This window comes from Scyliorhinus canicula, chromosome 16 (genome assembly GCF_902713615.1).
Source record: "Scyliorhinus canicula chromosome 16, sScyCan1.1, whole genome shotgun sequence".
NCBI classification, from domain to species: domain Eukaryota; kingdom Metazoa; phylum Chordata; class Chondrichthyes; order Carcharhiniformes; family Scyliorhinidae; genus Scyliorhinus; species Scyliorhinus canicula.
The window spans coordinates 7,611,168-7,632,366 of record NC_052161.1 but is presented as its reverse complement, the minus strand read 5'-3'; the positions used below and the strand labels follow the sequence as shown (position 1 = coordinate 7,632,366).

The 21,199-nt window shown below is 51.4% G+C and overlaps 1 protein-coding gene and 1 long non-coding RNA gene across 5 annotated transcripts in view; one reads left to right on the top strand and one right to left on the bottom strand.

Annotated features, from left to right (window-relative positions):
- Positions 1 to 7,112, bottom strand: part of zfyve27 (zinc finger, FYVE domain containing 27) — a 167,985-nt gene extending 160,873 nt beyond the window's left edge. The window contains exon 1 of one of the 4 annotated variants that reach the window (XM_038821899.1): positions 7,002 to 7,112. Coding sequence is in view for 3 of the 4 variants with exons in the window: in XM_038821898.1 (XP_038677826.1) it covers positions 5,937 to 6,283 (347 nt within the window). In the remaining variant the exon portion in view is untranslated. Of the gene's footprint in view, positions 1 to 5,936; positions 6,521 to 7,001 lie in introns of those variants that run through there. The other 3 variants (XM_038821898.1, XM_038821897.1, XM_038821896.1) reach the window with 3 other exon arrangements.
- On the top strand, positions 6,857 to 20,974 carry LOC119979528. The gene is made up of 2 exons (XR_005463751.1): positions 6,857 to 6,908; positions 19,594 to 20,974. It is a non-coding gene; the product is annotated as an uncharacterized LOC119979528 (long non-coding RNA).
- Positions 20,975 to 21,199: the final 225 nt, after the last annotated feature.

Below are 21,199 nucleotides of genomic sequence, written 5' to 3'. Positions count from 1 at the left end.
AAGGGTATTCGGAGTTCCAGGATGGTGTAAAGATACAGAGCACGCATGACCTTGATGAATAAATAGCAGAATAGTCCCAAAGGGTTAAATGGCCTACTCCTGTTCCTATGTTTCCCTCAATTCCTCTCCCACCCATTGATACTATCCAATTGAATGACATAGCCTGGTGACTTATTTCACAACTTGAGTAAAAACTGTCTGCCCGACTTCCCTTCCAACTGCCGACTTCCTAAATTTAAAAAACTTCTCAGCCCCGGAATTTAAAACCTAAACAATTTATTTGTAATTGTGACCAACCACATCGACAGAAACCTGGCTGAACCAGTTGCTGCAGTTTGTTTCCCGTGATGGTCAGCTGATTCAGGCAGTGAGTAGCTGAGTGCTGCTTATGCACCAGGATAGCTCCTGACTCTCTGTCCCCAATCTGGAGTGAGTGAGCAATGTTGGGCCATGGCGATGTTGCAATGGAAAGATAGTAGGGTCTTAAATAGAGTGCGGTAATGGACTTTCATTACTAATCTGAGCTAATTGTTAATGTTCTATTTAAAAAGACAAAGGAACACCAGAGTACACGAATATTGCGTACGTGGAATTTGCATGTTACAAAAGTGAAATAGAATTTGCTCCTGTTGGAAATAAAGGAAAAAGAAATAATTGCATTTCAATAGTACATTTCATAACTTCAAGTTGTGGAGGCTCAGCTATTGAGCATGTTCAAGGCGAGGCAGCACGGTGGCACAGTGGTTAGCGCTGCTGCCTCACAGCGCCGAGGTCCCAGGGTCGATCCGGCTCTGGATCACAGTCCGTGTGGAGTTTGCACATTCTCCCCGCGTTTGCATGGGTTTGGCCCCCACAACCCAAAGATGTGCAGGATAGGTGGATTGGCCCTGCTAAATAGGAAAAATTAATTGGCCACTGTAAATGTAAACAAAAATGTATGTTCAAGGCAGAGACTGATGGGTTTCAACATAGTACAGATATCAAGGGATATGGGATAGTGTGGGAAAATGACATCAGGGTTTTTCAAGCTGCGTATTGTGACCCACTGGTGTCGGGAAGAGTGATCAGCTCCCACGCACGGGAGACCCACTGGTTTAGGGAGGGGAGCAGAGCGATTGGTCACGGTGTTCCCACGCACGGGAGAATCAGCCAATGGCCGCAACCTGCTTTTAAATTGAGAATGCTAGCCACGACCAGCTTTTAAAGGGAACGATGTAGCCTTCCAGCCAGAAGCGGCGCAGAGAACAAGTCATACGCTTGGTTCGATGACATGATGCTCCCTGTTTATCCGTGCTTTTGGTGTGAAGTCACGAGGAGAGTTCCGTCATTTTCTAGCTGCGAGCAAGCAAGGCAACAGGACTGTGAAGAACTGAAGATTGGTCATTTTATTATCAGAAAGAGAAGGCCAGAGACACAAACAAGCAAGGATCTCAACTGAATCTGGACAGTACTGCACAGCAGGACGAAACAGTGCTAGTGTTAGCTCTGCACATAGCTCCAGGGCCTCTAGTGAACAGCCAGCAAAGGAAAAATAAACTCCGGAGCAAAGCAGTTTAATGAGAATTTCTTGAGGGTTGGCTTTGCTAATTTTTTCAATTTGTTAATCTTTTCAATTCAAAATTATCTGAACTCAAATTTCAGGGGCAGGATGATGCTTTCGGCTCTGTGGAGAAATAGTTGTTTTCCAAAAGTTATCGAAAGTTTGGCAAGTGCTAGTACTAAGCTACTACATTTTCCCCACACTGCTATGACACAAAGAAAACAGTGTTAGTATGGGAACTGTCAACAGACTGATAAGCCTTATTCAGTCCCATCTGGCTGTAGCTACTTTCCAGAGGAGAAGTTTCAGATTTTGAAAAAGAGGTGGGTGAAAATCCTTTTGAGTTTGAGACCCCAGAGTCAATGATTAACTTATAGCTGACTCCAAATGATTGAATGTCTGCGCCTCACCTGTGACAGTACATTAAAAACATGCCACAAGTCCATGAGGCTGTCTGCATTCTGGAGTAGTGTCTCCGAGGAGTATCAAGTGCCGAGTAAAACAAGCGTTTTGCTGTTATTGCACTTTACAATGACCTACATGTGCAAGGTTGGAGTTTCCGTTCTCACAAAGATGAAGACAGCACAAAGGAACCGGCTGAACTCGGCACCTGATATGCGCGTTGCCCTCTCCTGCTGAGAACCTGATTTGAGTGAGGTAGTGAGGACCAAGCAGGCTCCCCTGTTGCATTAAAGTTAAGCGGAAATAGTGTTTCACGAAAATCAGCCAGCTAATAAAAGTTAGTCCTGGGAAAAAAAAATTGCAAAACACTGGTCTAGTTGAATGGTGGAACAGGTTGAGGGGCCGAATGGCCTAATCCTGATTCTATTTCCTCTGTTCCCAAGGACTAATGTTGGCCAGGGCACTAATAGAGTGCCAGATTCTTCTATGAGCAGAAATTTGGGAACATCAATGTCACTTAAGCCAGCAGGTGAATGAGGCACAGGTTTAAGATTTGGGAGGTCAGCAGTGGAGTACCGCCGCGGTGCACAGGAGCAACTCCAGAGCGGCGCTCCAGAGCAGTGTCGCAAAAATCATAACCTTCTGAACAACTAAACAAAAGTAACACACAAACACCAGTTGCTCTGTTCATTACTGACCACCTGCGGAACGGAGCCATCGTTCACCAAGTGTTTCTCACTGATAAAAGTCATTTGAAGGTGCAGTCAACAGCAAATGTCTCTGTCAGTGACACTCGAGTTCGCACAACCTGAGCAGTTTGGAATCAATGACATTCAATGTTAGAAAAATGTGTACAAATACCCAGTGAACAAAATTAAACATGGGATTTTGGAACACCACCTTGCTTCTATGTTCAAGGCCCTTAACATCACCTTCTAATGTAGCAGACATGAGCCATGGTCACCACCCTGTGAACCACAAAGTACAATCTAAGCTGTCCAGGTGTGAATCAGGAACGCACCATTCAGGGAACAGCAGGCAGGCCACCAACAAGCACTTTAAAGTGCACACATATGCAGCTGTGCAGTGCAACCAGTCGGCCACATCCATCAAATAAACTACAATAAGTTAAATTTCTATAGTACCTTTAATGTCAGAAAGCATCTCAAGGTCTTCACAAGGGCATCATAAAACAAAATTAGATGGCTGGCTGCAAAAGGCAATGCTAGATCAGACGACCAAAGCCTGCCTCAGAGGTAGGTTTTAAAGAGTGCCTTAAAGGAAGGAGGTGAGGTAGAGGCACAGATGTATACGGAGGCAATTCCAGAGCTCAGGGCCTATACAATAAAGCACAGCACCAATGGTGGATTGATTAAGATTGGGGATGGTCAAGAGACCAGAATTCGATAAGCGCTGAAAACAAAGATGAGAATTATTAAATCAACATGTTGCTCTGCGGGAGCCAACGTAGGTGAGAGAGCACCGAGGTGTCACGCGAACAGGACTTGCTGAGTTAGGGCAGAGAAATTAGAGGGGACATCGCTGTGGAGTCACACTCAAACCTTTGTGAAAGTGCTTTTTCAGAGGCTTTTAAAGCGAAGGGGAAGGACAGTAAAAAACAGTTTAATTCCTCTGTGGCTGGCTACACTCTCCCACGTTATTGTGGAACAGACCAAACTTTATCAGTACCACTGACAGCACACAGCTGACCAGGTAGAGACACTGCACTTCAGATTTGAGAACCAAAGATTATAATTTGCCCTTCGAAACGGAGCTATGGATGTGCTTTGGAAAAACTCCCTGATTGGTGTTCACCAGACAACCACAAACTACATTCGAAGTTGCACAATTTCTTTCACTAAATCTCTTCACTAAATCTCGTTTGTGAATTCCCACCAGCATAATGAGCTACTTGTAAACATTGAATTAATTCTAAATTTCAAAAGGGCCAGGCAAAAAGAAATGGGAGTACGTCACTTGTCCTCTTGAGACTGCTCAAACTTTCAACAAGACCAATTTTTCTATCTCAATCCATTTTCCCAATTCGCAAAAATCTGGTGATCTGAAGTCCTGAACATTCTCAGTGACTGCGAAACCACAGCTCTGGGGTAGAGAATTCCAGAGATTCATAACCCTTTGGGTGAAAAAAATCTCTCACGTCAGTCCGAAATGGCTGAATCCTTCTTCTGAGACTGTGACCGTGTCTTCTAGGTCCCCTAGCTGTGGGGAACTTTTCTTTCAACACTACTATTTTCCTACAATTAAATCACCAGAATGAAATATACCATAATGGAGACTGCTAATGGGCGACACAAATTTCTTCAACTAACCACTTCAAACAAATACGGTTCGATGACCATTGGCATATTACTTTATTATCCGCTGTCTTTCTGTGGTCTCTGCTGACTTTGCATTTTTGTTTACTTGGCACGTTTCACATTTTCAGGACATTCATGCTGCTTCCCGGTACACTGTCCACCTCTGGAGCTCCAGCCTGGAATGCACAGTGATGACCCAGGCTGCACATGTGCGAGAACATTTGGTTCAAACACCTCACACTGCACCACCTCTCACTCTCAGCAGCTAAATCCTCTTACTACTTCAGAATCCAAATCCTCTTAACATTCCAGAGCAAGGACAAGTGGCTTATAAATTGCACTGAACAAATTTAATCATGCAATTCTGACATCATAAACTAACAAAGCTGGCACAACACTGACGTCCTATAGAGATACTGGTGAAGATGGGCACGATATATTTGCAATATACTGAACAATGGCATCAATCATACTGGGATCCATTTCACCAGTCAGTTGTGCACAACAGTGAGGCCAAAACAGGCATGGTCACTCTGAATCCCAACAAGCAAACCATTTCATTCAGCCTTCTAAAATAACAAACCCACTATCATCCATTACATTCATTAGCATCCGGATGTCATGTGAATGCATCAAGCATTTGGGTGCCAGCCTCAACTCAGTGGGTAGTACTGGTGACCAAGCACGTGGTCGAATCTCACGCCAGAGACTTGGAACGCAAAATTCAGGCTGAGACCCCAGTGCAATAATGTTGAAGGAGTGTTGCACCGTGTGAGGTGCCACCTCTCCGACATGAATGTTAAACTGAGGCCCCCATCTACCCTGTCAGGTGGATGTAAAAGATCCCATTGCACACTTCAAAGAAGAATAGAGGCATTCCCTCCGGTGTCCTGGCCAATATTTATCCCACATTCAACATTACAGAAACCAAATTATCTGGTCCTTCGTTTATTATTGTTTGCAGAACCATTCTGTTCCCAAATTGGCTGCAGCATCGTCATAGTGAATTCAAATCAAAAGTACTTCATTGGCTGCAAAACAATTTGGCAACTTGAGGAATTTGGTAAACACAAGTTCTTTCTTTCCTGCCAACCAGCTCTGATTTCTGATCACCCTTCTCTTCTAAAAAACAAAGAAGCATTCCCACATCATGAAAAAATCCCAAAATTAAGTGGGTTGCTGAAAACAACATTCTAAAGATTCAGTAGAGATGTGCGAAACAGAAGCCATGGATATACGGAGCACAAACAAGTAAAAGATGTTAAAAAGACCAGCCAATTGGCGATAAATCTTATTCTGGAATATGCTCTGACACAATAACAAAAATAGAACACTTCTCAATTTGATTCTTGTGATGACGGTGATCAGATTTGCAATTCCCGAGTCAAACCGGTTAACAGCCAAGTATATTCCTCCAATTATCTGAAAGTTTACCTGGCCAGAAGGTGCTCGACAAACTACTTTCTGGTGGCTAACACAAAACACATTGTTGTATGACGTAAGACATAAACAAATAACTCTCACATTTGTGCCTGCCGTTTTTCCCCAAAATCTATATATCCACACAGACAAAACTGTGTCCTTTAATTAATTGAATGAAGACAAAGCCGTAGATAATCAAGATAAAAAAAACAAGTCAAAGATGAATCTTTAAACCCCGCACATAAATGCCACACCTGATTAAGTACTTCACCATCTCCCAGAAGTCGTACACGGGCTCCGCAAAGAGCTCCAGCCTCTTGAAGGCCACCACCAGGCTGAGGAGGTCGAAGGTCTGAGGGGGCTTGGGTCTGGGCTCGGCGGGGTTGGTCTCCGGCTCGGGGAGGGGGCTGCTGGCACCGAGAGGGGAGCTGCTGATGCAGGTGGCGGTGGTGGTGGTGGTGATGGTGGCGGTGGTGGCAGGGATGCTGCTGGTGGTGGTGGTGAGGGGGGGGCTGCCAGCAGAGTGTCTCCTCTCCCCCACACTCTCTGCTGCTCCTGCAGCCTCCCAGGCAGGAGGAGCAGTGCCCAGGGCGGGCTGCATTGCTTCAAATGTGTTATTTATAATTAAAGACACCCCCCCCCCCCCAGTCTCTGATATCTCAATGTATTTAGGAGCACATCAACACCTAAGCAATAGACATGTACAGGCAGCTTTTAAATGGAACTGAGGTGCTGATGATGCTGAAGTCCCCTCGTTGCTAGGGGGGGGGCTGGTTTCTAAGGGGGGTGGGGGCAGGGCGTTGCTAAGGGGGCTGGTTCCGGGGGGGGGGGGGGGGGGGGCAGGGCGTTGCTAAGGGGGGCTGGTTCCTGGGGGGTGACGGGTCAGGGCGTTGCTAAGGGGGCCTGGTTGCTAAGGGGGGCTGGTTCCTGGGGGGGTGAGGGGGCAGGGCGTTGCTAAGGGGGCACGGTTGCTAAGGGGGGCTGGTTCCTGGGGGGGGGGGGGTGAGGGGGCAGGGCGTTGCTAAGGGGGGCTGGTACCTGGGGGGTGACGGGGCAGGGCGTTGCTAAGGGGGGCTGATTGCTAAGGGGGGGGCAGGGCGTTGCTAAGGGGGGCTGATTGCTAAGGGGGGGGCAGGGCGTTGCTAAGGGGGGCTGATTGCTAAGGGGGGGTCAGGGCGTTGCTAGGTGATGGGCTGGTCGGCCGCCATGCTGGTGCGGACGCTCCGGTAAGTCGCTCCTCCCGGTGTCCGGCCTAATGCCGGCTGTGAATCAACCCTGCGCCTCCCTCTCCGCCGGCACCTCTACTCTCTACTTTTTACTTCCTCCGCCGACGCCGTCCTCTCTCCTCCTCTCCCTGCGTCTCAGCCAATGGCGCAGGCCCCAGCCTTTCCCACTACGTCAGCTGCAGGGGATCCGCTCGGATCGCTGCCCCGCCCCGCCCCCCGCGCTGCCCCGCCCCCGCTGCCCCGCCCCGCCCCGCCCTGCCCCCCCTGCCCGCCCCCGCTGCCCCCCCTCCCCCGCCCCCCCCCGCTGCCCCGCCCCCCCCCGCTGCCCCGCCCCCCCCCACCGCTGCCCCCACTGCCCCGGCCCCCCACTGCCCTGCCCCCCGCTGCCCTGCCCCCGCTGCCCCGCCCCCCCCGCCGCTGCCCCCCCCCCCCCTGCCGCTGCTCCAACCGTCCCCTCCCTCCCAAAGCCGCCCTCACCCCGCCGGTAAAACTTGGTGCCATTGGCCAACGCCTGGGAAAGGTTTTATATATTGACTGGCCCACCACCGGGAATCCCCACAGCGCAGGAGGAGGCCATTTGGCCCATCGAGTCTGCACTGACCCACCTTAGCCCACACCTCCACCCTAACGCGGAAACCCCAACTCACCTTTTTGGACACTAAGGGGAATTTATCATGTCCAATCCACCTAATCTCTGGACTGTGGGAGGAAACCGGAGCACCCGGAGGAAACCCATACACACTGGGAGAACGTGCAGACTCCGCACAGACAGTGACCCAAGCCGGTAACCGAACCTGGGACCCTGGCGCTGTGAAGCCACAGCCGTGCTGCCTCAGATAGAGCCTATCTATCTCTGTCTCAGTGATTTGGCCTCCACAGCCTTCTGCGGCAAAGAGTTCCACAGATTCATCACCCTCTGGCTGAAGAAATTCCTCCTCATCTCTGTTTAAAAGGATCGTCCCTTTTAGTCTGAGATGGTGTCCTCTGCATTTAGTTTGCTACAAGTTTGAAACATCCTCTCCACGTCCACTCTATCCAGTCCTTGCAGTGTCCTGTAAGTTTCACTAAGATCCCCCCTCACCCTTTGAAACTCCAATGAGTACAGACCCAGAGTCCTCAACCGTTCCTCCTACGACAAGCTGTTCATTCCAGGGATCATTCTGGTGAACCACCTCTGGACCCTCTCCAAGGCCCCAGCACATCCTTCCTTAGATACGGGGCCCAAAACTACTCACAATACTCCAAATGGGGCCTGACCAGAGCCTTATACAGCCTCAGAGGTACATCCCTGCTCTGGTATTCTAGCCCTCTTGACATGAATGCTAACATTGCATTTGCCTTCCTAACTGCCGACTCACCTGCACATTAACCTTAAGAGAATCTTGGTTTGATTTGATTTATTATTGTCACATGTATTAGTATACAGTGGAAAGTATTGTTTCTTGCATGCTGTACAAACAATGCATACCGTACATCGGGAAGGAAGGAGAGACTGCAGAATATAATGTTACAGTTATAGCAAGGTGTAGAGAAAAGATCAACTTAATACAAGGTAGGTCCTTTCAAAACTCTGGTAGCAGTAGGGAAGAAGCTGTTCTTGAGTCAGTTGGTACGTGACCTCAAACTTTGGTATCTTTTTCCTGATGGAAGAAGGTGGAAGAGAGTATGTCCGGGGTGCGTGGGGTCCTTAATTATGCTGGTTGCCTTTCCGAGGCAGCGGGAATTATAGATAGAGTCAATGGATGGGAGGCTGGTTTGCGTGATGGACTGGGATACATCCACGACCTTTTGTAATTTCCTGTGGTCTTGGGCAGAGCATGATCTATACCACGCTGTGATACAACCAGAAAGAATGCTTTCTATGGTGCATCTGTAGACGTTGGTGAGGGTCGTAGGTGTCACGCCAAATTTCCTTAGCCTTCTGAGAAAGTAGAGTCATTGGTGGGCTTTCTTAATTATAGTGTCAGCATGGGGGGACCAGGACAGGCTGTTGGTGATCTGGACATCTAAAAACTTGAAGCTCTCGACCTTTTCTACTTCGTTCCCATTGATGTAGACAGGGGCATGTTCTCCACTACGCTTCCTGAAGTCGATGATAATCTCCTTCGTTTTGTTGACATTGAGGGAGAGGTTACTGTCGTCGCACCAGTTCACCAGATTCTCTATCTCATTCCTGTATTCTGTCTCATCATTGTTTGAAATCCGACCCACTACTGTGGTGTCATCAGCAAATTTGAAAATAGAGTTGGAGGGGAATTTGGCCACACAGTCATAGGTGTACAAGGAGTATAGTAGGGGGCTGGGGACGCAGCCTTGTGGGGCACCGGTGTTGAGGATGATCGTGGAGGAGGTTTTGTTGCCTATCCTTACTGATTGTGGCCTGTGGGTTAGAAAGTTCAGAATTCTGTCACAAGGGAGGAGCCGAGGCCAAGGCCACGGAGGTTGGAGAGGAGTTTCGTAGGAATGATGGTGTTGAAGGCTGAACTGTAGTCGATAAATAGGAGTCTGACATAGGTGTCTTTGTTATCTAGGTGTTCCAGGGTAGAGTGCAGGGCCATGGTGATGGCATCTGCTGTGGACCTGTTGCATCGGTAGGCGAACTATAGTGGCTCAAGGCAATCCGGGAGGCTGGAGTTGATTCGCGCCATGCCTAACCTTTCGAAGCACTTCATGATGATGGCTGTCAGAGCCACTGGACGATAGTCATTAAGGCACGCTGCTTGGCTTTTTTTGGTACAGGGATGATGGTCGTCTTCTTGAAGCAGATAGGGACCTCAGATTTTTGTAAAGAGAGGTTGACGATGTCTGCGAATACCCCCGCCAGCTGCTCCGCGCAAGACCTGAGTGCCCGTCCAGGTACCCCATCCAGGCCAGTGGCTTTCCGTGGGATGACCTTTGAGAAGGCTGCTCTGGCATCTGCAATGGTGATCTCAATGGTGATCTCCAATCTCCCCGTAGGACTTGTAGAATACCCGTCCCTGTGTTAGCGGGCAGAGGGCCGTGCTGCTGAGCTCTTTAAATGCTTCTCCCAGACCCGGTCCAGGAGTTCCAATCGTCCCAAACTGGGACATTTGTGTGATGCACCAGCAGCTTTATCTTTTTTGGCAGCAGCTTTATCTTTTGAGTCAAAATAAACCTCTTTAGCCTTCTTCTTATGTGTCTCCTGGATTACTACATTGGCAAGAGAATCAAATGCAAGATTCTGGGCAGCCTTCCTTGAAACTGCGGTAAAGAATGAAGTGCAAGTTTAACCGGAAATGCCTCTATTCAGAAAACTCAGGCCATAAGATGCAGGCATCGAGAACCGTGCCAGTCTGCCGAAAGAGTGTGCTGTTTGTTTCATGCTGATGGCATAAAAGGTGCCGGCCGACACAAGGAAACCTGACTTGTGCAACCTCGACATTCGGCATCATTAAGCGTTTGATGTACCCGTCAGCCCCGGACTCGGAAACCTTGAACAAACCAGTAGAGTTAGTGGCAAACCACTATGACCCAAGACCATCGATAATGCTCCAGCGTTACAGATTTAACACAGCTGGAAGAACCCCGAGAGAATCGGTGACAAAATTCCTGACCAGGCTCAGGAAACGGGCTGACCACTGTGTGTATGGCTATCGCTTCCTGAGATGCTACGGTACAAGTTGGTATGCGGGATAAACAACTTTATGACACAGAGAAAACTACTAGCAGAACCCACCCTAGACCTTAAAGAGACCATGGGACTGGCGCTGTTGCTGGACAATGCTGATGATGGAGCCCAGGACGTCAAGGGTCAGTGGATGGTAGCGTGCTCAGTGGAGGGTGACCCCGTATAGAAAGACCAGTTTCTTCGCCAAGAGCACTTATGTACATGCCCACCCACCACATCCTGTTAGCCACTCAGTCACAGCACACAAGAATTTGGAGAGATGGCCTAGAAATCCCAGAAATATTAGGAAAGCTTCCCCAGAGGATTTCAAGGAACAGCCTCAAGTCTGTAGGGTGGAGATGTGGGCAGAGGTAGGATGCTCTTTCCAAGGGGGGGTGCTGACTCGATGGGCCAACTGGCCTCCTGCACTGCAAAGTCTATGATCCTATGCATGTCGTGGCCGAAGGACATGCTCATGGCAAGGTTACCAGAATCGACAGTGCGTGTGCTGCCCAGGCTAGAAGCCAAAGCCACCTCAGGCCCATGCCTTACAAATCGACCAGACCGAACAGGACAAAATGATACAGTTGAACTATATCATCGCTCCAAAGATTGTCCCAATTAAAATAAACTTGAGGTCAACAGTGACTCCTTGGAAATGGAAATGAGACAGGAGCCGCCACCTCCATTATTGGGAACAGATTTTCAGGCACCTCCGAATGGATATCGTGCCCCTGGGTCCGCGAGATACCAGGGTCAGGTTGGCCATGTATACGGGGGAACATCAACGGATTGTAGGAACCACTGTGACCCGGTTACCCATGGGCAGCAAATGGCCCCCTACTCTCTGATATTCGTTGAAGGACCAGGCCTAGTCTTCTGGGCAGAAACTGGCTCCAACGGATCCGTTTGGACTGACGGCAAATTTTCAAAATGGGAGCTGAATGTTTGTACGAAGTCATCAGAAAATACCTCTAGGTATTTCAGGGAGGCCTTGGTAAAATAAAGGGAAGAAAGGCAAAAATCTGTTTAGACACCGATGCCCTACCTCAGTATTTCAGGCAACTATTTCCCCAGTGCCTTGCTCACCAAGGTAGAGACCGAACTTGAGCAATTGGAGAACCCTGGCCACAGATGTCCAGTGCAATTTGCAGAATGGGCCATGCCGGTAGTCCCGAACCTCAAGCCAGACAAGTCTGTTTGCCTCTGCGGGGACTATAAACTAACTGTTAACAGAGGCTCCCATCTGGACCGATCTCCCATTGAAGACCTCTATAAAAACTGGCAGGAAGCCACACTTTTGCCAAGTTCAATATGTCATGCAAGAGCTCAGTACAGCATTTAGACAAGAGGTAAATTTGAATACCCATAAGGGTCTCTATGATACACCTGCCTGCCTTTTGGAGTCTTGTCAGTGTGTGCCATTTTCCAGCGTTTAATGGAAAATATCCTTCAAGGACTGCCTGAGGTGGCAGTGTACCGAGATGATGTGTTAATCACCGGAGCCACCAGAAAAGAGCATCTGGCAAACCTGGAGGAAGTCATCAGACGATTCCCTAATGCGGGAAAAGTGCATGTTCCAGGCGGGTGAAGTAATATACTTCAGGCATCGCCTCAATAAAAATGGCTTGCAGCTGCACAGCGATTCCCAACATTTTCGATAACATGATACACTTCACTGAGATAAACAATTCCACGGCGTACCCACTTTTTTGCTGCTGAATCGATTGCTCATAAATATCACCTTTACCAAGTAACTAGTCCCTTGAGCTTTTCCCGACAGAGCACACCATCAGATCTGTTTAATATTTTGTTCTTTACAGCACTTCAAGTACTGAATGTCTTTGTTCGCACAAGATGAATGTTTTGTCTGCAAATGGCAGCAGGGTAGCATGGTGGTTAGCATAAATGCTTCACAGCTCCAGGGTCCCAGGTTCGATTCCCAGCTGGGTCACTGTCTGTGTGGAGTCTGCACGTCCTCCCCCTGTGTGCGTGGGTTTCCTCCGGGTGCTCCGGTTTCCTCCTAATGCACCATCGATTGCACGCGAGGCGAGTGATTTACCAATGTCAGGCTTTAATTAACTAGAACACAGCCTGGCGATCGTCTACAGTGGAAAGGGACGATCGTCAGGCTTCTGAGCATTTATACCTCGTTGATAGAGGCGTGGTTAACTCAGCCTCTCGGCCAATCGGTCGAGAGGCACATGACCGACCAGGGCCAATGGTAAGCCGACGTTCTGGCCCAATGGCAGACGAGTATGCAGATCATATCATCACATTCACCCCTTACAGAGAAGGAAGGCGGGGGGGGGGGGTGTGAACGAGACCCGGGGTGGGGGGGGGGGGAAGAACTGATGATATGAGTAGCCGTCGGGAGAATAATTTTCTCTCCGTACCCTTGTCGAATTTGGGGGCTTGCCACTGGCCCAGACATAACAATATTTACAAAAGGAAGTCCATGGGACCGTAGAACTCTAGAAGGATTCGATCAGTCGTTTGGTGGTCCTTGACGTCCTGGCCGAGCGCCGTAGTGGAGGAGGTGTCGTCGGATCGGCTGATGGTCCTGCTGATGTCCTGGAGTCCGGGAGCGATAGACCTCGAGTAGTCTCCGTCACCTGAGCTGGCCGCGGAGATGCCATGGATGAGGGATGGGGAAGCTGCGTGGGGTGCTGGGGTGAAAAAGGGGAGGGGGGGGGCTGTGGTGGGGGGGGGGGCTGCACGCCGGCGGGTGCCAGGTCCCGGAGGGAGACCGTGTCCTGCCGACCGTCGGGGTACTCCACATACGCGTACTGCGGGTTAGCGTGGAGTAACTGGACATGCTCCACCAACGGGTCGGACTTGTGCACCCGCACATGCTTCCGGAGCAAGATGGGCCCGGGGGTGACCAGCCACGTCGGGAGAGGGGATCCGGAGGACGACTTCCTGGGGAAGACAAGAAGTCGTTCATGAGGTGTCTGATTAGTAGCAGTACAGAGCAGTGAGCGGATAGAGTGCAGCGCATCGGGGAGCACCTCTTGCCATCGGGAAATAGGGAGATTTCTAGACCGGAGGGCCAGTAGTATGGTCTTCCAGATGGTACCATTCTCCCGCTCGACCTGTCCGTTACCCCGAGGGTTATAAAGCTGGTCGTCCTGCTAGAGGCGATGCCCCTGTCGAGCAGGAATTGACGCAGCTCGTCGCTCATAAATGAGGACCCCCGGTCGCTGTGAATGTACTCGGGGTAGCCAAACAGCGAGAAGATGGAGAGTAGGGCCTTAGTGACGGTCGATGTGGTCATGTCGGGACAGGGAATGGCAAAGGGGAAGCGGGAGTGTTCGTCGACAACCGCCAGGAAGTAAATGTTGCGGTTGTTAGAGGGAAGGGGCCCCTTGAAGTCAATGCTGAGATGTTCAAAGGGGCGGGATGCTTTGATCAGGTGTGCGCGCTCGGGGCGGTAGAAGTGCGGTTTGCACTCGGCGCAGATGTGGCAGTCACGGGTTACTGTCCTGACTTCCTCGATAGAGTAGGGCAGGTTGCGGGCCTTAATGAAGTGGTATAGGCGGGTCACCCCTGGATGGCAGAGGTCCGCGTGGAGGGAGCGGAGGCGGTCTATCTGCGCGCTGGCGCAGGTACCGCGGGACAGGGCATCAGGAGGCTCATTGAGCTTCCCAGGACGATACAAGATATCATAGTTGTACGTGGACAACTCGATCCGCCACCGTAAAATCTTGTCATTTTTGATCTTGCCCCTTTGTGCATTATCAAACATGAAGGCTACTGACCGTTGGTCTGTGAGGAGGATAAACCTCCTGCCGGCCAAATAGTGCCTCCAATGTCGCACGGCTTCGACTATGGCCTGGGCTTCCTTTTCCACAGCGGGGTGGCGGAGTTCGGAAGCCTGGAGGGTTCTGGAGAAGAAGGCCACGGGTCTGCCCGCTTGGTTCAGGGTGGCCGCCAGAGCTACTTCAGATGCGTCGCTCTCGACCTGGAAGGGGAGGGCCTCGTCGATGGCGCGCATCGTGGCCTTTGCGATGTCCGCTTTGATGCGGCTAAAGGCCTGACAGGCCTCCGTCGACGGCGGGAAGGTCGTCGTTTGCATGAGGGGACGGGCCTTGTCCGCGTAGTTGGGAACCCATTGGGCGTAGTATGCGAAAAACCCCAGGCAGCGATTGAGAGATTTGGGGGTATTGGGGAGAGGGAGTTCCATCAGGGGGCGCATGCGTTCGGGATCGGGGCCTATCACTCCGTTACGCACTACGTAGCCGAGGATGGCTAGGCGGTCGGTGCTGAACACGCATTTATCCTTATTGTACGTGAGGTTAAGGAGTTTTGCGGTTTGGAGGAATTTCTGGAGGTTGGCGTCATGGTCCTGCTGGTCGTGGCCGCAGATGGTGACATTATCAAGGTACGGGAAGGTAGCCTGTAATCCGTACTTGTCGACCATTCGGTCCATCTCCCTTTGGAAGACCGAGACCCCATTCGTGACGCCAAACGGAACCCTAAGGAAGTGGTAGAGGCGCCCGTCAGCCTCGAACGCGGTGTACAGTCGGTCACTCGCGCGGATGGGGAGCTGGTGGTAAGCGGACTTAAGGTCCACAGTTGAGAAGACCTTGTATCTCGCGATCTCGTTTACCATGGTAGAGATACGGGGGAGAGGATACGCGTCCAGTTGCGTAAACCGATTGATGGTTTGGCTATAATCGATGACCATCCGGTTTTTCTCCCCCGTCCGGACCACCAGCACTTGGGCTCGCCAGGGACTGTTGCTGGCCTCGATGAACCCTTCCGTCAGCAACCTCTGGACCTCGGACCTGATGAAGGATCGGTCCTGGGCGCTGTACCGTCTGCTCCGTGTGGCGACGGGTTTGCAATCGGGGGTGAGGTTAGCAAACATGGAGGGAGGGTCTACTTTGAGGGACGCGAGGCTGCAGACAGTGAGGGGGGGTATAGGGCCGCCGAATTGAAAAGTCAAGCTCTGCAGGTTGCACTGGAAGTCCAGTCCTAGGAGTGCCGGTGCGCAAAGGTCAGGGAGGACAAGGAATTTATAATTTTTAAAAACCTTCCCTTGGACCGTGAGGTCCGCGATGCAGCACCCGGTGATGTGGACGGAGTGCGAACCTGAGGCTAAACCGATTTTGCGTGTTACGGGATGGACAGGGAGCGCGCAGCGTCTTACCGTGTCAGGGTGAACGAAGCTTTCCGTGCTCCCGGAGTCCAGCAGGCAGTCCATCTTGTGGCCGTTGAGGTGGATCAGCGTAGTCGTTTTGGCGAGCGTGCGTGGATGAGACTGGTCGAGTTGAACGGCCGCGAGCCGTGGAGAAAATCCGTCGTCGCTGTCCGATTCCATGCTGGAGGGACCTTGCGTGGCAGATGTGGAAGCCGGTGGCCAGGATCCCCAGGTGAGGTCTGTTCCCCAAGATGGCGGCGCCCAGGACCCGCACGTGGGGTCGGGGCCCCAAGATGGCGGCGCCCAGGACCCGCACGTGGGGTCGGCACCCCAAGATGGCGGCGCCCAGGAAGCCCTCGTGGCCGCTGGAGGCGGAGCTAGCGTTGCCGGCGCTGTGAGCGGAGAGGCGCGCAGGCCGGCTCCAGGAGGTGAGTGACCGGCATCAGCTGCGGGGATGCACAAGCCGGCTCCAGGACACCGGCTAGGTGCATCAGCTGTGGGGATGCACAAGCCGGCTCCAGGACACCAGCTAGGTGCATCAGCTGTGGGGATGCACAAGCCGGCTCCAGGACACCGGCTAGGTGCATCAGCTGTGGGGATGCGGAAGTCGGCTCCAGGACACCGGCTAGGTGCATCAGCTGTGGGGATGCGGAAGCCGGCTCCAGGACGCCGGCTAGGTGCATCAGCTGTGGGGATGCGGAAGCCGGCTCCAGGACGCCGGCTAGGTGCACCAGCTGTGGGCGGAGGTAAGTCGCGCGGGCCGGGTGCGGGGGGCCGGGTGCGGGGGGCCGGGTGCGGGGGGCCGGGGGCGGGGGGGAGCCGAGTCGCGCTGCGGGCAGGCAGGGACCGGGGGGCCCGGAGAGGCGAGCCGGTCGGGCGCCGGGGCCCGGGGGTGGGGGGAGCCGGGGTCCGGGAGCGGGGGAAGCAGGGCCGCTGCGGGCAGGCAGGGACCAGGGGGGCCCGGAGAGGCGAGCCGGTCGGGCGCCGGGGCCCGGGGGCGGGGGGGAGAAACGTACGCGGCGGGCAGGCAGAGGCCTGGAGGGGCCGGGGAGGTGCGCATGTCGGCCGGCGGGGCGCGAGTCGGGAGCGGCTGGAGGGGCCCTGGGGGAGAGAGAGAGGCACACAGGCCGTTTGCAGAGGCCTGGGGGAGGGGGGGGAGAGTGCTGTGCAGCTTCCAGAAGCGCTGCAGCCAGCGATTTGGCCTGGCAGACCGTGGAGTAGTGGCCCTTCTTCCCGCAGCTCTTACAGAGGGCGGAGCGGGCTGGGCAGCGCGAGCGAGGGTGCTTAGCGTACCCACAAAAGTAGCAGCGGGGCCCCGCGGATTTATCGGGGCGCCCCGCGGCACAAGCCTGAGGGAGGCCGGGAGCGGTGGGTAGCTGGTGGGAAGCGTGCCAGGAGGCGGCCTGGCCAGGGTCATAGGTTCGAGCGCTTAGATCTGCGACCTCCAGGGAGGCGGAGAGAGTCAGTGTCTCCGTTAAACTGAGTTCGTCTCTTTCCAGCATCCGCTGGCGGATCACGGGAGACAGCATCCCAGCCACGTAAGCGTCTCTGATGAGTAGCTCCATGTGCTCTGTAGCGGACACCGCTTCACAGGCGCAACCTCTCCCCAGGGCACAGAGGGCCCGGGCGTATTGGTCTAGAGACTCGACCTGCTTTCTGGTGGCCAGCAGATGTCGAGCGAATACCCTGTTGATCGGTTTGAGGAATTGTCCTTTTAGCTTCCGTATAGCGTCATCATAATCTGTTTCGTCTTCGATTATTGAGTAAGCGGCAATACCCACGCTGGAGTGGAGGACGTGCAGCTTCTGTGCCCCGGTGGGGGGGGTGGTTGTAGATGCCAGGAACCCTTCGAGGCAAGTCAGCCAGAGTTTGAAAAGTTCTGTAGAGTTCGGAGTTTGCGGGCTGATGCGGAGGCATTCGGGCTTGATGCGGAACTCCATCTTCAAAGTTGTAGTTAATTAAATTGATGCATCATCGATTGCACGCGAGGCGAGTGATTTACCAATGTCAGGCTTTAATTAACTAGAACACAGCCTGGCGATCGTCTACAGTGGAAAGGGACGATCGTCAGGCTTCTGAGCATTTATACCTCGTTGATAGAGGCGTGGTTAACTCAGCCTCTCGGCCAATCGGTCGAGAGGCACATGACCGACCAAGGCCAATGGTAAGCCGACGTTCTGGCCCAATGGCAGACGAGTATGCAGATCATATCATCACACCTCCCACAGCCCAAAGATGTGCGGGTTAGGTGGATTGGCCATGCTAAATTGCCCGTAGTGTCCTAATAAAAGTAAGGTTAAGGGGTTGGGCTACGGGTATAGGGTGGATACGTGGGTTTGAGTAGGGTGATCATGGCTCGGCACAACATTGAGGGCCGAAGGGCCTGTTCTGTGCTGTACTGTTCTATGTTCTATGTTCATAGAATCATAGAATTTAGAATGCAGAAGGAGACCATTCAGCCCATCGAGTCTGCACCGGCCCTTGGAAAGAGCACCCCATTTAAGCCCACATTTCCAATCTATCCCCGTAACCCAGTAGCCCCACTTAACCTTTTTGGACACTAAGGGCAATTTAGCATGGCCAATCCACCTAACCTGCACATCTTTGGACTGTGGGAGGAAACTGGAACACCCGGAGGAAACCCACGCTCCACCCAGACAGTGACCCAAGCTAGAAATCGAAACTGGGACCCTGGATCTGTGAAGCAACTGTGCTAACCACTGTGCTACCGTCCTGCCCTTGGTACTTACCTGGTACCATTGCAGGTTTGCCAACTATCCAGTTCATGCCCCCATCCCCGATCCGGCTCCACTGATGGTTGACCCAAGACTGTGCGCCAAGAAGCGAAGGAGGCCTCATCATTGTGGGAGTTAAGGGATGGATGAACTGGACTTTGGGGGCAGGGGGGTGGATGTGATAAACCTCACAAAAACACAGGGGATCACTAATCGATCAATCCCTGGAGCTTGTAGATTACGAGTTCCCATGATAGCAGGCGGAGGCCTGCCCAGCTGGGACTCGTAAGCGAGCCCGTTAAATGCTGCTCCCAGACACGAACCAGGGTTTCCGATAGTCCCGTTTGGGACACTTTTTGTTGTACGCCATGGAAGCGGCTTTATTTTTTCAGTTAAATTAAATCCGTTTAGCCTTCTTCTTCATGTCTCCTGCTTTATGATGTTCCAGTGAAGCTGTGGTGAATGTATAGTACTAGTAATTCACCAATGTATTAGTATCATGTTCGCCATTGTGTTACTGCTATGTTATGTTGTTGACCTTGTGGGCTCCACCTATGGGCCATTGTGTGGCTTCACCCACAGGGGGATATGTTGGGGCATGTACGGACTCCGCCCATGGCTCCTCCCCTTGAAAGGAAGTATAAAGAGCAGTTGACCTGTAGGCGGTCCACAGTATTGTACTAGTCGCAGGCAGGCTCTGTTCTAAGCTGATTAAAACCTCGGTTTGCTTCTACTCGTGTCTTTGAGTGAATTGATGGTTGCATCAGAAGCATTTTGAGATATTTTATTACTTAAAAGCTGCTTTATAAGTATAAAAGAAAAACAAAATGCTGAAAAGTAGGTTGTTGTAACAACGCTGTTAGATTTTTATTAAAAAACTGCCTTTTTCATTAATGTTCTTTCAGGGAAGAAACTCTTCCTTCTATATATCCAGTTTGACTTCGATATGACTTCAGACCCACAATGATATTGTTGGCTTATAACTGTTCTCTGAAATGGCAGTAAGCTACTCAGTTGTATTCCAGAAAGGCAGTTCCACAGCCACCTTCTCAAGCACAGCGAGAGGTGTCCTGTTGAAAAGTTTTGAACCTGAAACATTAACTTTGTTTCACTCTGACGCTGCCTGGCTTCCCACAAATTCCCAGCATTGATTTTGTTTCAATTTCATATTCCCAGGTATTAGTCATGGAAACGGCATCCTGCTCACCAGTGAGGAGTTTGCACGCTTCATGAAGACAAATGGAGTGAAGTGCATCCGGACGGCCCCATACCATCCTTCTTTAAATGGTTTGCCTAAACAAGCAGTCCAGACTTGCAAGAAGGGTATGAGGAAACAGGCCATGGGATCCGTGGAAATGAGGCTTGCACACTTTCTGTTCAGCTACCGGACCACACACCACAACCAGAGTGGCACCGACTGAACGGTCAGTGGGCTGTAAGCTCAGAACCCACCTTAACCTAATGTTCTCCGATATTAGCGGGAAAGTAAATGGAGACAAAACCTTCTACTGGCATTAGCGAAGCAGACTGATGCAGACAGAAGTTTTCGACCGAATGACACAGTACATGTCCAAAATTTCGGAGACGGTACCCCGTGGATTCCGAGAGAGTGGTGAAACAGACTGGACCAGTATCGTACTCGATAGAAACAACAGAACAGACGGTGCTAAAGCATCTGGATCACCTCCGTAGCAGGGGGCCAGAATCAGAACATACCCCATCGGAGGAACAGTCTTCCAGCCTCGGCGATGTGGCACAAGGGGGCCTGGGGACATCGCCCCCTGGGGAGCTTGACACTGAGATGCGTGAAGTGGAGGATTCGGAATCCGATGTGGAGATTCGGACATCTGTGGTTTCAGATGACCACCTTGTCAGGTAACGGTCGCCGATGGTGCCCCACAGATGATCAGCACACAAACGACGATCCCCAACATGTTAAGCGCCCCCTGACCGAACTCTGCAATAGCCAGAGGCGCAACCACGGGAAAGGAGGCAAAGGCAACCTCCTCCACTCCCTACAACAGAGGGATACGGACTTTGGGCAGTGGGATGTTATAACCCCCATGAGATCCATGGGGACGACTCGATTGATCTCCCCTTGGGGCTCGTTAATTCCCCGTGGTGAAAGCTAGCCCAGGAAGAAACCGGCATCTCAGGATGGATCCGGCTGGGACTTGGACTGTTGCTTAGTTGCTGTATTTCCTAGCTACGAGTAGGAAATAAACTACTTGTGACTGACCTTTACGGGACTCTTCATTGACGACAATAATCCCACTACTAATTGAAAACCTATCTATCTCCTTAAATTTGTTTAGTGACCCGAAGTCCACAGCACTCTGCGAATTTCACAGATTCATGACCCTTTCAGCAAAGTAATTCCTCCTAATGTCTGATTTAATCTGACACTTCTCAGCGTAAAACTATGGCCTCTGGTTGTAGATGCGGTGACCAGTCTGTGTGCAATACTCTAGCAGGGACCTGACTGGTGGTTGATAAACATTTCATTGAAGTGAGATGTAAAGTTTGTGATAAAAATAAAAATCTGAAATGTAAAATGGTTAAGAACAGAAAACGTTCATTGAAGTCCAGCAAATTGTGAAAAGATAACAATCTGACTAATGACTCAGATATAAGCATCTCACAGATAGTACATTAAATATTTATTTCTCAAGATATTAAAACATATCTGTCTGTGACAAGAACGATGCATTTTGAGTTAGATTTCACATTTTATTGGTTTCTTTAATTTTGTCAGAGTTAATATTCAGTCTGGCTCACAAAT